This window comes from Phascolarctos cinereus, unplaced genomic scaffold, assembly GCF_003287225.1.
Source record: "Phascolarctos cinereus isolate Bilbo 61053 unplaced genomic scaffold, phaCin_HiC Scaffold_4;HRSCAF=312, whole genome shotgun sequence".
In the NCBI taxonomy this organism is placed as follows: Eukaryota; Metazoa; Chordata; class Mammalia; order Diprotodontia; family Phascolarctidae; genus Phascolarctos; species Phascolarctos cinereus.
Window position 1 is genome coordinate 597112064 of NW_027555847.1, and position 16202 is coordinate 597128265.

Below are 16202 nucleotides of genomic sequence, written 5' to 3' on the forward strand. Positions count from 1 at the left end.
AATCATTCATCAGAGTAAGAAACAAGAAATGGATGGCCCAAGCATTACACTATTACCTGAAAAGGTCTCTAGGATGTTACATAGATCTGTGTAGGATCTAAGGAGGACAAGGAAAAGAATTACATATAACGAGAACACAAGGGTGGGTTTTGATCTTTATGTAGAAGAGGGTACCCACATCAATGACAGCACAGATGGACTAAATATGGAAGCTTTCATAACACCTCTGCAATTCTTTAGTGTATACTAACCAGGAATACCCAGCCCATTCCATTATAAAATACAACTCAAGGTAAAACTTATGTAAAGGGGGCTTGACCAATAGGAGCTCTATTCTTGGAGTATTGCAGCACATTTCACTTGTTGGTGATCCATATAGAAGAGAATGGGGGAGCCTGTTTCTGGAAAGGCAAAGTGACATGTAGTAGAAGCGCCCCATTCCCCAATCTGGAGTATACACAGATATCCTATAACTAGTTCTGATCATATAACCAGTTACTCAGTGGAGAGGATACATTCAAAAGTCACTAACCAACCTAAGTAAGTTTCTTCCTCTTTCCTGCCTACCTGTGTTCAAGTGAGGAGGCAATAACTGATGTGAATCTTTGGTAGGAGGAAGTCTCAGGTCTTTATTTTCCCAATAGCACAACTACCAGGTGGCTCATGAATGCATGGCCCTGCTGTCGATTTTATCTCTGTTCTGTTTCTCCTTCTTACTTTTAGGTGGAATATCAGAAATGCCTACAACCTTGTGAACTTCAAAATGGGAAGAACTTTACCACTTCAAAAGTGGGGAAGGGGAGTGAGAAAAATGAGACACCATAGTCTGGGGGAGGAGGTATGGTCCATGCCAGTTTCTGCAGCCAGGCAAGACGGTGAAGAGTGAAGTCCATAGCAACCTGTTTGATGCAGCATAGATCTAAGCCAGGATAGAGCTATAGTGATTCATCTATTGGCTATGCTGAATTCAGTGAGTGAAATTTCTGGGGAAAATGCTATGTAGAAACTGCTCTGGTTTGAGCCCACTCTCCCCCAGAAACTGAGATGATATAGGGCAGAGTATGCCTCCAGGTGCTGGGAGGATTTATTGTTGTTCAGTCATTTGTGTTTGACTTGTCACAACCCCATTTGGGGTTTTCTTGGCAAAGATACTGGAGTAGTTTGACATTTCCTTCTCTAGGTCATTTTACAGACAAGGAAACTGAGGCAAATAGGGTTTAGTGACTTGCTCAGGGTCATACAGCTAGGAAGTCTGAGAGTTAAGGAAACTGCTTTATAATTTCTAGTCTTTATCTTTTCAGTATATGTCTCTCTGCAAGTGTTAATTGGTTAAATGAAACTTGGGGCACTAATTATTGGCAGAGGTACCCCTAGGACCCTGAGGAGGAGATGGAGCTGGCCTTGCTGGGATGGGGACGGGGTTGCAGTGAGTCCATAGTCTTGCTATACAATGTACATTTCAACAATTAAACAAAATTAAACAGATATCTAGCACCTGCTGGCAAAAGGCTGGGAATATCAAGACCAAAAAAAAAAAAAAAGCCCTTGCCCTCAAGGTGCCTAAACTCATTAGCATCCAATGCAATTCAATTCCACAAACATTAATTAAGTGTCTACTACATCCCAAGCATTGTAGATTCAAGGAAACAATTCTAAACCTCAAGAAATTTGCATTTGACTTGGGAGAAACAAGCTATTCACAGATCAAAGGATAATAGCTCTAGACCTGGAAAAGAACCGAGAAGCTATCTAGTCCAATCCCCTTATTTATTTTAAGGATGAGGAAACTGAGGCCAAGGAGATTAAGTCATTTGCCCAAAGTCACAGAGATAGTGTCAGAGGTGGGATATGAATGCAGAGCCAGTACTCTTCCCACAACACCAAGAGGACACTAATGAGCAAAGATGAAAAGAAATACAATGTGATTTCAGGGGGAATAAAGCCCTAACAACTAGGAGGATTAGGGAAGGCCATGGGACACCTGAGCTGTCCTTTGAAGGAAGCTAATGAATCCATGCATTAAAAATGAGGAGGAAGTACGTTCCAGACGTGGGGAATTACATATAAAGGTAGAAGAGAAGCGATATAATATTGTTTATGGAGAAGAGCTGGCCAGCAGGCTAATTTGACTGAAACAAAGAGTACATTTTTTGGCATTTATGTTCGTTCGTATATGACATCTCTATTCATTCAACACATTTAAGTGTACATGCATTTACATATTTAAGTATAAACTTGTTAATATTTAAGTATAAATATATATTTAAATATAAAATAACTTTCTTCCAATAATTTAAAATCTGTACATTTTAAATTTAAGAACATGATTTCTGAAATTTCACAGAAAGTATTCAGGACCTCAGATTTAGCAGAAAGGCATTGGGTGGGCAGTCCAATGATTTAGTCCCTTAGTTTCAATATCTAGATACACACTCCATGTTCAGAATTGAATAGAAGGAAAAAATCTGCCAGGATCACATATGGGAAATTACACAAACCTTTCAGTGATTTCAGATGGCTTTTTTTTTTAAACACAATACTCTCCTGATAAAACTCTATGGCTGTGAATCATGGAAGAATCAAAATTGTAGTTGACCTTCAAAGAACAATTGAAAGCTAAAGAGAGGGTGTGAGCAGGCTGCAGCATATCACTAATGCTAAGCTGTGGCATAAAGGCATCATCAAGGCCACTTATGAAAAGACAAGGATGTAGGCTGATTATGTATCAAGGATGAAGGACAACAGATGGATAGCTCAAGTGCTGCAATGGGTACCTATAAAATATTAAAAGAAACTAGTGGAAGAGCTACATGTATAGAAAATATGGATAGACATGGGCAAGAATTAAACTGGATAAGTTGCGGATGGGTTCCAATATATACAGGGGAGGAGTGCTTATTGATCTAATAAAGTGTCACTGTGGAAAAAATATAGTGAGTTTCAATATTTCCCTGTCTGTAAGTTTAGTTAATTAATCAGTTGACAAGCATTTAATAAGTACTCACAGTGTTCCAGGCACTGTGCAAAAACATGGTTCCTCACCTCAAGGAGCTCACATTCTAATGGAGAAGACAACATGCCAAAAATGTTGTACAAAACAGTTTAAATTTTTCTTGAAAAAAGTTATTGTAGACAGCTAGTTGGCATAGTGGATGGAATGCTGGACCTGGAGTCAGGAAAACCTGAGTCCAAATCCAGCCTCAGACACTCACTACATGTGTGACCCTGGGCAAGTTAAAACCTATTTGCCTCAGTTTCTTCATCTATAGAATGAGGATAATAGCAACACCTACCTCCCAGGGTGGCTGTCAGTCAATAAATATTTATTAAGTGCTTACTATGCATAAGGCCCTGTACTAAGTTTTAGGGCTACAAAGAAAAGCAAAAGACTGTCCCTGCCCATGAGCCTCACAATGTAAGGGGGAAACAACATGCCACCTACTATATACAAATACACAAAATACAGGATAAATAGGAAATAATCAAAGGAAGGTAGTAGAATTAAGAGGGATTAGGAAATGCTTCCTGTAAAATGTAGGATTTTAGCTAGAACTTGAAGCCAGGGAAGCCAGAAGACCAAGATGAGGAAGAAGAACATTCCATTCATGAGGGACAGCCAGTGAAAATGCCAGGAGTCAGGAGATGGAGTGTCTTGTTCAAGGAAGAACAAGGAGACTAGTGTCTAGACGAAAGAGTGAAGGAGGCATAGGATGTAAGAAGACTGGAAAGATGGGGAGGAGGCAGATTATGAAGGGCTTTGAATGCCAAACTGAAGATTCTGCATTTGATCCTGGAGGTGATAGGGAGCCACTGGAGTTTATTAAGTAGGGGAATGACATGGTCAGATCTGTGCTTTAGAAAAATCATTTTATCAGGTGAGTGGACGACAGACTGGAGTGGGGAGAGACTGGTGACAGTCAGACCAACCAGCAGACTATCGCGATAATCCAGGCATGAGGTGATGAGGACCTGCTCTAGTGAGTGGTGGCAGGACCAGAGAGAAGGGGTGTATAGTAGAGAGATGTTACAAAGGTAAAATCAACAGGCCTTGGCAACAGATTGGATGTGAAGGATGAGGGCCAGAGAGAGTAAAGAATCAAACACGACACCTGAACTGCGGAAGGTATAAGGGGTAAAGATGAGTTCTGTTTTGGACATGTTGAGTTTAAGATGTCAAAGGATATCCATTTGAGACGTCTAATAGGCAGTTGGAGATGTGAGATTGGAGGTCCAGCAGTGAGATCCAGCAAAAGAGAATGCGGAGGAACAATCAGATAGATAGGAGGAGAACCAGGAGAGAGGAGTGTCAAGAAAACTTAGAAGAGAACACCAAGGAGAAGAGGGTGATCAAGTGTCAAAGGCTGTAGAGAGGTCAAGAAGAAAGATCACTGAGAAAAGGTCATTGAATTAGCAGTTAAGAGATCATTGGTAACTTTGGAGAGAGCAGTTTAAGTTAAATGATGAGGCTGGTAACTTTGTATTATGAAGACAAAATGAGATAATATTTGTAAAGTGCTTACAATCCTTAAAGCACTATGTAAATTTTAGCTATTATTATTAATTTGCTAAATTACTTTTGTTCCACAAAGTAATCTAGACACTAAAAATCTGGATTTCTGTAGTTGGATAGCTTAAATTAGATAGCGTAAGTGGCTCATGCAACTCAGTTTTATGATTTTTAACTTTGCACCCATCTCATGGTTTCTAAATTTTAAGACTATTGGAAATTTACAGTAGCTGCCCTTCTGAAGTCTAGGGCTTTTTCCCTGGGTCAGTCTGGGGCTTTTCAGTAGTGTTTCAGTGATGTAGTGATGTCTCTTCATTGATATACCCTCATCACAAACCCAGAGAGGTAAGCAGATATCCTGACCTAGACCATGTGCAAGATGCAATGATTCAGCTATTGGCTTGATATAAGACTAAATGTCCTCACAATTAGAAATATGTGAAAGTTGCTTCCTTGGGATACAGAGGATCCCCTCTCACTATGGTTCTTCCTGCGAAAGACTTATGACAGTTTGTATTAGATGTTTTAAGGGAAATTCTTTATCAAGGAAGAACAAGGAGACTATATGCACACACACACATACATACTTATATGTATATATAAACATATGTGTGTATATATTATATATGTATACATACCTATTTATATCTATGTCAAATCTCTCTTATAGCAGGTGATAAGTGAGTTTAATGAAAAATCCTTGTATATATTTCAAGATGGACTTGAGAAGCAATTCTGAGAAGCCAAGTTCTTTAATTACTGGCATACTTCTGTACAGGTAAACCTTCATTTTAAGCAAATCCTATATAGGAAGATTAAAGTTTTTAAAAAGATAAATTAGGGCATGATATTTCACTTTATAAAAGAATCCATAAGGAACTCTAGATTTAAATAAGATTGCTTTTCTAGTTATTTTAAACTTTTAACAGATAGAACTTGAGAAATGCATCCGTTGTACAAAGGAAGTCACATCTGGAATTCCCTTCCGACCTGCAGATTCTGTGACCGTGATCATTTTCTGGACATTTGTGCACAAGGAGTGTCTATATCCAAAACAGAGGTTGTCCCGCCTAATCGCTAGCTCAGATTTCCTTAGAAACACAGGTTTTGCAGAGCAAACCGACCCTGGGAAAATACTTTTCACTGAGCGCTCAGCTACTGAAAACAAGAGATGAAAAGCTGTGCTGTTTCTTCTTCAAAGGACGCCTCATTTTGAGGTTCAGAGAGTGCTTCACAGATACTAATTACACTGAGCCTCACCAGACCCTGGGGAACAAAACACAGCACAGCCCAAGCACTCTGCCATTTCCCAGCGGGTAAACCACGACCTGGAGTCGGTTCACTCTTTCTAGTACTCTACAAAAGCAGGTGGCAAAAGAGCTTCTCTTCCCCACACCTCGCCGCCAGATATAATTGGGACTTTTCACTGCGCGACACCCCCTCGCACTCTACCCCCGCGCATTCACCTGGGGCAGAGGCATCGGAGGCTCGCGCAAGGGCTCCCCCTCCCGCGCGCCCCCGTCCCGTGCACTCCCCTGGGATCTTGCGAGGGCCGGGCGCTCAGACTAGTGCGGGGGCGGGGGAGCCCTTCCCCTCCAGCCCCGGAGCCGCGAGCCCAGACCTGTCCCGCCTCGACCTGCCCCAGCTCAGTCTCGCGGGATTCCCTAGCTCTCGCGCCCCGCGCGGCGGCCGGATCCCGGCAACTCGCCAGAGCCATTTGCTCCCGCCGCGGGGGACCCGAGGGGAGGGAGGCGGCAGCGGTGACGACGGAGGCGGCGATAGCGGCGCCGGCGCTGGGGCCACTCAGGAGTTCCCCACAGGTAAGGAGGCGGCCGTCGTGACCCGGGCCGTCCCGAAGGCGAGGAACCTGTGGTTCCTTGGCGGAGCGAGCCCCCACCGGGCGCTGGCTGGCTGGAGGTGTGGGGGAGGGGGCGGTTGTCCAGGTAACGGGGAGCGGCTGCTGCGGGGCTGCACGAGCCGGAAGGAGGCGGGGGTGGCGCTCTCCCCCACCCCCAGAGTAGCCTGGTCCTGGCCTCGGTGCCGAAGAGGGCCCCCTGCGCACCTCGCTGCTACAGGTGCTTGGGGAAGGCGGCTGTGGTCACTTGCCCGCACCCGCCGAAAGTTTCTCCCGAAGTTGGGAGCCAAATCCCCTAAGCCACTTTCTGAGTTAACTGGCGGAAATCGGCCACCGGTGCATGAGAGGAGACGGCGGGCAGGGCAGGGACAGGTGCCCAGCTTGGTGGCAGGGGCAACCAAGTCCTGCTGCGGCCAGGAGGGCATCTCGCCTTGGGCCCCGGTTGGCTAGGAAACCGGTGGAGGGGCTTTATTTCAGGGAGATTTGTGGTGGGTGGGGGAGGTGGGAAGGGCTTCCTTTGCTTTTTGCACTCCCCACCCTTGATCAAATTGTTAATCCCCCATTCCTGCCATTTTGGAGGGGAGGGGAGCGGGGGTGTGCTGAGGGTGATGATTATACTCCATAACAACTAGATGTAGGTTCGTAGGGTCATCTTTTTAGACCTGGAAAGGACTCTGGAGGTCATCTAGTCCAATTCCCTCATTTTACAAATGCACCTAAAACTGGGAGAAGTTCCTTGCTGGGGGTCTACACAGATAGGTGCCAGAGCTGGGATTTTAACGCACGTCGCCTGACGCCAGATGCAGTGTTCTTCCAGCACTGTGCATGCAGCAGTGCCTTCTATAAAGGAACTCGAGAAAGTTCAGATTTAGTTAGTTGTTCAACAAGAGGAAGACTTTATCTCCAACACGTTGAAATAGAGTCTGGGGAGGCAGCTTGCAGGATTTAGGGATCGGAGGAACAGAATTTTATTCCAGGCCCTCTTAAGTAACTATGTGATCATCTCACTTCTCTGGGATAGTTTTCGCTTTTATTAAATAAGGGAGTTGTGCTAGATGACCTCTGTGGTCTCTAAGCTACTATAATTCTTTAATTCCTTTGTGATTCATTTTTACCAGCATTTTTCTTCCCATACCTGCTTTGACACTCTGTACTTGAATTCTTAATGTTTGGGTATACAGAATGTGCAACATAATACAAGGATTTTGTGACTATTTCTTAAAAATAATAGAAATGTGTGCCTTTCTTCTTAAAAGGCATGCAGTTGTAAATGAAAGTTATTACTTAGACATCATTTTAAACGTGGTTCATGTTAACATTTGTGCCTGAATTTAAAATTGTGACTGATGTTGATGGCGTGTTCTTGTTTGGTTTTGCAGTTGATGATAAAGAAGTAAATTTCAGTAGAACAACGTCCTAGAGGATGGTAAAATAACGAAAAGAGCAATTTGAGCAACCTTTTGGTGATGTTGCCTAAGAGGGTGGAAATAACTGCATTCCAGACTATGTGGTGGTGAAATCAGGAATTGGAAGAAAATGGAAACAATTCTGTTTTTTGTGATGTGTATAACGTTGCCCCTCATAAGAGGTCACAGTTTCTTTACCTGTGAACCAATTACTGTTCCCAAATGTGTGAAAATGACCTACAATATGACATTTTTCCCTAATTTGATGGGACATTATGACCAGTCTATTGCTGCACTAGAAATGGAGGTGAGTTGCTTCTCTTCCTTTAACTTTGAAATTTTGTAGGGCATTCTAATAGTAAACTACAGGTATAAATTTCTTTATTCAATAGATTGATGTACTTCTCAAGGTGTGTATGTCAAATAACTTACACATGGGAAATTAGCTTATTTAAATGAATCTTATGGGGAAGTCTTTTATAAAGTTAAGAATTCTTCCTTATGTTTTTAAAAAACTTCAATCTTCAAATACATGATTTGCTTAAAATGGGAGTACACTTGTACAGAATTATAGCAATGAACAATTTTGAAATGTCATGTAGTTAGTAATTAATATCTGGCATCTCTGAATGGAATATAATTGTCCTCAAATTTTACACCAGATTTTTTTCTTACCTCAATAAAAAGTCATTTCATATCTAACCATGACACTATGAGAACTTGATACTATGTGCCTGTCAAACAAGTTTTCATACTTGTTTGAATAATAATTTAAACAATGTAAAGAAATCATTCAACTTAAATTCTCTTAAATAGTGCATTTAACTCTTAACAGTCTCTAGACAAATGTTTATCTCTTTCAAGACATGGTTAACTGCCACTTTCTACGTGAAGCCTCTCCTGATCCCCTTAGCTGCTAGTGTACTCCCTTCACAAACTACCTTGTAGAGCGGAGGAGGGATGGAATACTTAAATAGTGCCTGCTATGCGCTAGGCATACTGCTAAGCACTTTTTACAAATATTCTCTCTCATTTTGTCCTGCAGAGTAGGTGCTCCAAGAGGCAGCTAGGTGGCACAGTGGATAGAGCAGTGACGCTGGAGTCAGGAGGACCTGAGTTCAAATTCGATCTCAGAGCAGACACTTGACAGTTACTAGCTGTGTGGCCCTGGGCAAGCCACTTAACCCCAACTGACTCGCAAAGGAAAAAAAAAAAGAATATCAAAGTAGGTGCTCCTATTATCCCCACTTTACATTTGAGGAAACTAAGGCAAACAGATAAAGTGACTTAGGTCGCACAACTAGTAATTGTCTGAGAACAGATTTGAACTCAGCTGTTTCTGAGCCAGCATTCTCCGTCTACTGCACCACTTACTCCTTTTATATATATTCTGTACTTCTATTTGTCTATGTTGTCTTTTCCATTAGAATGTAAGCTCCTTGAGGGGAGGAACAGATTCACTTTTGTCTTTGTATCCCTAGGCTTAGCATGGTCCCAAAAACAAAGTAAGCATTTAATAAATGCTTTTTAACATATATGTATGTGTATAATACTTGTCTTTTTTTTTTTACTGGACCATTGATTTCTTCAGTGTTGGGAGCTTTTGCTGAGGATTTCCTCCACCAGTGTAGGTCAGCACCTTCTCTGCAATTTTTAGTCTAAGAGATTTGACTCAGGCACAAAAAAATCTTAAGTGACTCGAGCAGCACAAACATGTCACACAGCAAATATGTAGTCAAAGGTGGGACTTGAACCTAATTCTGACTCAGACGCCTGTTCTCTATCCATTATGCCATGTTGTCTCTCTTGGGTATATATCCCTACTTATTTGAATGATGACTTGCATAATATAAATAGTTTAATATTAAATTATGAGATAATGAGTTTAGGTGAATCTATAACTCAAATATGTATTTCCTCCAAGACTGATTCAAGTAGCATCTTCTACATGAAGCCTTTCCTGATTGATAAAATAGATACAAATACATAATATATATTTTTATAACATATATGCAGTCTTTCTATCTATCACTAGCTAGCCATGCACTATTCTTTATGTAATGTTGGGAAAATGGGAATGAATGACTGGTAGAACTGAAAGAAAAGGAGAAAAAATGTTCATGGAGTTGGATTGGTTCTCTGGGAGCTTTACTTTTACTCTAGGTTAAAGTGTGCATAAATGTTGCTAATACAGTTAAATCATAGGGCCAAGAGGAAGAAGAAAAAAGGAGAAAGAGAAAACCAAACCTATCTCTAATGTGGGGGGACTAAGAGAAGACATCTTATGGTTTGATAGTTGTAACAAATGTTGCCTTAGGTGCCACTCATCATTACCTACCTCTTATTTAGAGATATGCAAATACAGGTAGGTTGAGGGAATAAAGAGTTACCTGTAGCAGCAGGTTTTTGCCCTACTGTACAGATCTAGAAAGCTGATTTAACATATATTGGAAGACAGCACTGTTTCATTTTGTTTTTTAATCACTTTTATCAAGAAAGGTTATTTTCTGTAGGGAAAATAACCAAGAGTTGAAATACCGTATTGAACTTAATTTGTGCAAAGAATAGTTCTCAGGCTACTTCGTTGTATAGAAGAGCTGTTAAAAATATTTTTAGAAGTGTACTACAAATTACAAAGCTGCACTCTTTTAGTGTGTATTTTTAACTAGCGCATTGCAACATGGAGGGTTTCAATTTCTTAAAGTAATAGGGTGCCTTCAATAATATGCATTGCATTCTTAGTTATATCATTTATGATCTTTATATTACATCATGCATAATTATTCTTTGTATGAAAACTAAACTTTCAGAGTAGCTTTAGGTATTTTCAATATCCCATTTCTTAAGAATCTCATGTATATTTACCTAACCTGTTTGATCTATTGGCACCATACAAATAATTCATCCTTTCACAAGATAAATTTGAATACTCGTGTTGATCATATGATATTCAGCTACTTAGTCTCTTCCTTGGAAAGGTATTTTAAAGCTATGAGAGATATATTCTTGCTACTAAATAACTACAATAGTAAAGTAAGTAGGAACTAGTCTGTGTTGCATGCCCTATTTATACTATGTCTGAACATAAAATTTCTTTGTGAAATGTTGAATCATTTACTACTTTTTAAAAAACAGCGCCAATCATTTTGTTTTGCTATTAGCAAATTTGGGGGCTGTAGAAAGGGAGCTTCTTTTCTTTCCTATAATGTCTTTTCCCTTGTATATTAAGCATATCAATTGCCCTTACTATTTGAGTTTTATTGCTTCAGTTAGTACTTTTCTGAGTTTAAAAGGAAAAAAAGCAGGCCACCTGTTCCTTTTCTGGCCACACAGAGAAAGGAGAGGAGAAGGTAAAATGGACTTTTTAAAAAAAACATTTTCCATTAGACTTTTTGTTCTCAGAAGAGTTTATATGGTACTGTATAAGGCAAGTTTTGGCATGACTACCTAGAGACAAAGCAGGAAATATTTAGAATAATAGACTTTCAAAGGTGAAAGGCCTGTAAGAGGTTGTATTGTACTTGTATACAGAATTGCCAACAAATGATCATCCAATCTCTGTTTAAATACTATTAAGTGATGGGAAACTTACTGCCTCATGATGCAACCTATTGCATTTTTTAGATGGATTTAGTTGTTAATAAAACATTTAGCTGGTTTTTTTACACATACCATTGTCTAGCCATGTCTGCCTCATTCTGTATTTGTGTAGTTGATTTTTAAATACTTAAGTGTAGGACATTGCATATCTCTGTATTACATTTTATCTTTTAGATTTAGATTTAGATAAACTTAACCCTTCCCAGCAATACAAGGATCTAAGACTTTTCCAGAAACCTCATCCAAAGAAAGAGCTATGAAAGTTGAATTGAATTTTTTCTCTTCTGTTGAGTTTTTTTCCTCTTTCTGATGGTTCCTCCTATTGGTTTTAATTTTTACTCACAACACCACTAATGTTAAAATATATTTAATGGGAATGTAAATGTACAGCCTGTATCAGATTGTGTGCCCTCTTGGAGAGGGTGGTGGGGAGGAAGGGGGAGAAAAATTTTAAACTCAGAAGCATATGGAAGTGATTCTTGATAAATCAAAATAAATTAATAAAATTCAAAGGCGAAAAATGATTTAGATTGAATTTATCCTCGCTTATTGATTTTTTAAAATATCCTGATTCTGTCATTTACTGTATTAGCTATAGATCCCAGCTTTGTTTTACCTCCAATTTGAAATGCAGAGATTCTTTTTCAAGTGACTTATAAATATTAATAAGGCAGATTATAAATGATGCTTATATTTTTTCCACTGCATTTTGTAACTTCTTGCCCCTTCCTATTCTGCCTTAGTCCTTTTCATTTTTTTTAAATGAATGTTTATCCCTCATCCACCAAGTCATACTTTCATTCTGCGGTGATCCTTTTTTTTTTTAAGCTTTTCCAGCAGAATCCAAGCTCTACTAGAGTCTACCTAAATTATAAAGATTTCAAATATGGCTCAGTGACACAGACTATGTGCTGTTCGAAGGACTAAACTAGCCTTGTGTTTGGGGAGGCTTATCACCAGGTTGGCTACAAGGTGATGAAATTTGACTACAACAGACTGTACTGGTGGAGGGAATACTTATTGTTATGAAATAATGGCTTTTTGAAGTGTTAGAAGGCTGTTTAGAATGAATTGACTTGTAGAGTAGGAAGAGACCTTCCAAACTGTCTAAGCATGATAAATCTTTTGTGGGAACACTTTCCAGCACCCTGCATTCCCAGACCTTATTATATGGTGTCTATTTCATGTGATCTTTCCTGACTGTATCAGATGAACAGGGAGTATTATTATAGATTCAGATTGAGATGTGTTGATTCAAGTCTTTGCCAACTGTAAAATCTTCTAGATGTAACCTTGGATCAGAAAGTCAATTTACTTGTAATGATTCTTGTCAGTTCCCTTTTCCTACTTACCTCTTTTACCTTCTAATTAGAGTCAATATCTAAATAGAATTTCAGTATTATCAAGAAAAAGGTACTACTGTCTCAACAATTCAGTTGAGAACATTCTTTCTAATCATTTTTGCCCAAACCCTTATTCTCCAAATCGAATGATTGGCATTTAGGATGTTGTAGACATCTCCCTGCCTTAGTTCTAATGAACTGTGCAATTTAGTGTCATCTTCCTCCTCTTTACTCCCATTCCAGCCTCATACACGGTTGCCAAACTGTATTCAGAGCCATTTTTGACTGGCTTTTAAGTATTTGGAATAATGAGAGGACATTATTTAGTCTTTTGGCTGGATCATATGGGATCGTTAGCCTCAAGTACTAGCTCTTGCCTTTCAGCTCAGACAGGATGCATGGCCCAGTAATGTTGAGTTACTAACCTTTAGTGTCTTTGGCAGTGTTATTTTAATGAAACTATAGTTCATATTATTATTTTTTTAAAAACAGCCTAGGTTGATACTTCCTAATCACTGCTAAAATTCTAACACATAAATGAAGATCATAGGATCATAGATTTAGAGCTGGAGGACACTCCCTCATTCTACAGATGAAGAAACAGACAAACAGGTGAAATGATTTGCCTAGGGTCACACAGCTATTAAGTATTAAAGGCAGGATATGACAGGCCTTCCTGTCTCCAAGTCAGCACCATAACCACTAAAGGTCATTAAAACATTAGGACAAAAAGATGGAATGTCACTTAGATCTATTCCTTCTAGGAATTCAGTGAGTGGGAAAGAAATATTAAATATTCCAACTTGATATCAGAAGTCTCTCCTTTGTATTGCAAAGAATGATTGTGTCTCATGTACAGTTTGGCTTTTAAAAGCTGTTTTGCACAGGCTAATTACCTAAGTGAAAAACAAATGGTTGCTAGTTTTCCATTGTGTCAGTTTTTGCTTGCTGTGTAGAGCATTGTTTCTCAAATTTGGAGGCTAGCCTCCTGAGGGAAATTATGATCTTTTCCGGAGAAGGCTGAAACTGGTGTAGGAAAAATGGAAACAGGAACATTTTTTTTCTTGCTGAATTGCTTTCATATAAGCCTAGGCAAAAGCAAAGCTATGTATTGTGTTTGGAACAGCATGTGGTGACTCTACTTTTGTTGAATTCTAAACGGAAATGAGCAAAAAACCTTCCTTTTCCTTTCCACCTGTTAATGTGTTATACAGAAACAATGTATTGTTTCCATATCCATTTCCATTTTTGTAAAGGAGTAGAGGAAGAAAGGATAATCAGACAAAAAAATTCTGTTTCTATTGGCCAGTGATTCTTAAATATTTGTAAGTTGTTTTATTATGAAATCTAATGGATTCGACTTCTGCTGCCATCTCTCCTAATCTTCCCTGAAAACCCTTCATATCCAGTATCAAAATTTAGAATCTCCAGCTTCTTTAAGGCATAGCTCAGGTAGTATGTCATAAAAGGGCCCTCTTCTGACTCCTAATCTCTCCTCCCAAGTTAATAGTGTTTCACTAAATTTCTTCCTACTTATTTTGTATATATTTTGTATTTGGGCAGGTAGGTGATGCAGTGGATAAGCTGGATCTGGAGTCAGGAAGATGAGTCTTCCTGAATTCAAATCTGGCCTCAGACACTTAATAGCTGTGTGACTCTGGGCAAGTCACTTAAACCTGTTTGCCTCAGTTTCCTTATCTGTAAAATGAATTGGAGAAGGAAATGGCAGACTACTCCAATATCTTTCCAAGAAAACACCAAAGGGAGTCACAAAGAATCAGACACAACTGAAAAATGACTGAACACAAAAGTAGATGTTATGTTTCCTTCTCCCACTTTCCCCCCAGCTCTTTGAAAGCAGGAATTGTTTTGTCTGTTTCTGTATGTTAGTACCTAGGTTAATGCCTTTCACACAGGAATGAATGCTTGTTTTTAGATAATTTCCAGATGGAACAGGCCAGGCTCAATAGAGATATTTGAAAATTGTTATCGCAACTCTGAGAGGACATTGCTAAAAAAAGAGTATATATTATCAGGTAAGATTAATTAGAAGTTGAAAACCTATGAGTTCAGTGTCTGGATATTTTCAAATTTAAAAATTATGAGAGTTTAAAACATTGAAACAATAGGCTTTGCTACTTCTTATTACTGACTATGAATCTAAGAAAAAAAACTGACCAATTTTATAAAGCTAAAAAAGTATACAATAGATAAAAATTTGTTTTAGAAACAGGATAGTATTGCAGTCAGTGATACTGGTAGTATTAAGAGCTGACATTTCTATCTATTTTAAAATTTACAAAGCATTTTATGATAAAATGAAAGAGAAGTGCAAAAGATTGTTACCTGGAAAATGAATCAAGAGGTCTTCATTTTTTTATATTTTATGAAGTAATTGACTTTATCTTCTCCTCACTTCTAAGTTCCTATAATATATACAGGTTAATTTTCTGTTATTCTAAATGTTTATATATTGCTTTGCCATTTACAAAGTGGTTTTTTCTTAAGTACTATGGGAGGTAGGTAGTGCAAGTATTATTGACTTGCCTCCATGGTGTGTTATATGGCAGAAAGAACCACTTTCCTCATTTATAAAATAGGAATAATAATCCTTGCACAACTACCTTAGGAGGTCATTGTGAGCAGAATACTTTGCAAACTTTAAAATGAGTAGTTGTCCTAAATGAAAAAAAAAATCAATGCTAAAACCAAGGTCTTCTGATTCAAAGAACAGTGTTCTTTGGGCTATATAGCTGTTTTATAGAGTGCCAGATGCAGTCAGGAAGACCTAAGTTCAAATCCAGCCTTTGACATAAGCTGTATTACCTTGTGCAAGTCATTTGACTTTGAGACCTTTGCCTCATTTTCTTTAACTGTATAAAATGGAGATAATGATCACACCTACCTCCCAGGGTTGTTGTGAGGATCAAATGAGATAATCTGTGTAAAGAGCTTAGCACAGTGCCTGGCGTATAAGACACTATATAAATGTTAGCTATCATCATCATCATTATTATTAAAAGACCATTTTGATAGCGTGATGAAATTCTTGTGTGTTACCTGAACTTTGCTGTATTGAATATTTCTTGGAATAAAGTGGGCCATTTTAGGCATTTGTTGTAATGAAATTAGAATATTTCCAGGCAGTCACTGGCTTTCAGACTTTCATCATCACCACCTTGTAAAAGGCATTGACAACACATAATAAACTGAAGTGCAGTTTTCATTTTCCTTAAACTCTCTGCAGTTTTTAATACCCACTACTTCTGAATCATTTTGTCTTCCAAGTTACTGTTCTACCCTGGTTTGCTTCTTTTTGCTCAGCAGCATGTATAGTTGTATTTTTCCACTTCAGCTAACACCTTTAACACCTTTGGAGGTTCTTTTTTATGACTCTCCTAATGAGTTCCTTGTGCATTCATCCTGTTATAAAGAAAGAAGAGGATCTTGGACACCAAAGGAAATGTTTAATTTTTTCCAAAATTTTTCCT

At 38.9% G+C, this 16202-nt stretch overlaps 1 protein-coding gene across 1 annotated transcript in view; it reads left to right on the top strand.

The window, feature by feature from the left end:
• Window positions 1-6112: 6112 nt before the first annotated feature.
• Window positions 6113-16202, top strand: part of FZD6 (frizzled class receptor 6) — a 73457-nt gene continuing 63367 nt past the window's right edge. Inside the window, 2 exon segments of the mRNA XM_020969715.2 lie at window positions 6113-6327; window positions 7742-8075. Of these exon segments, the coding sequence (XP_020825374.1) occupies window positions 7899-8075 (177 nt within the window). The 5' untranslated portion in view covers window positions 6113-6327; window positions 7742-7898.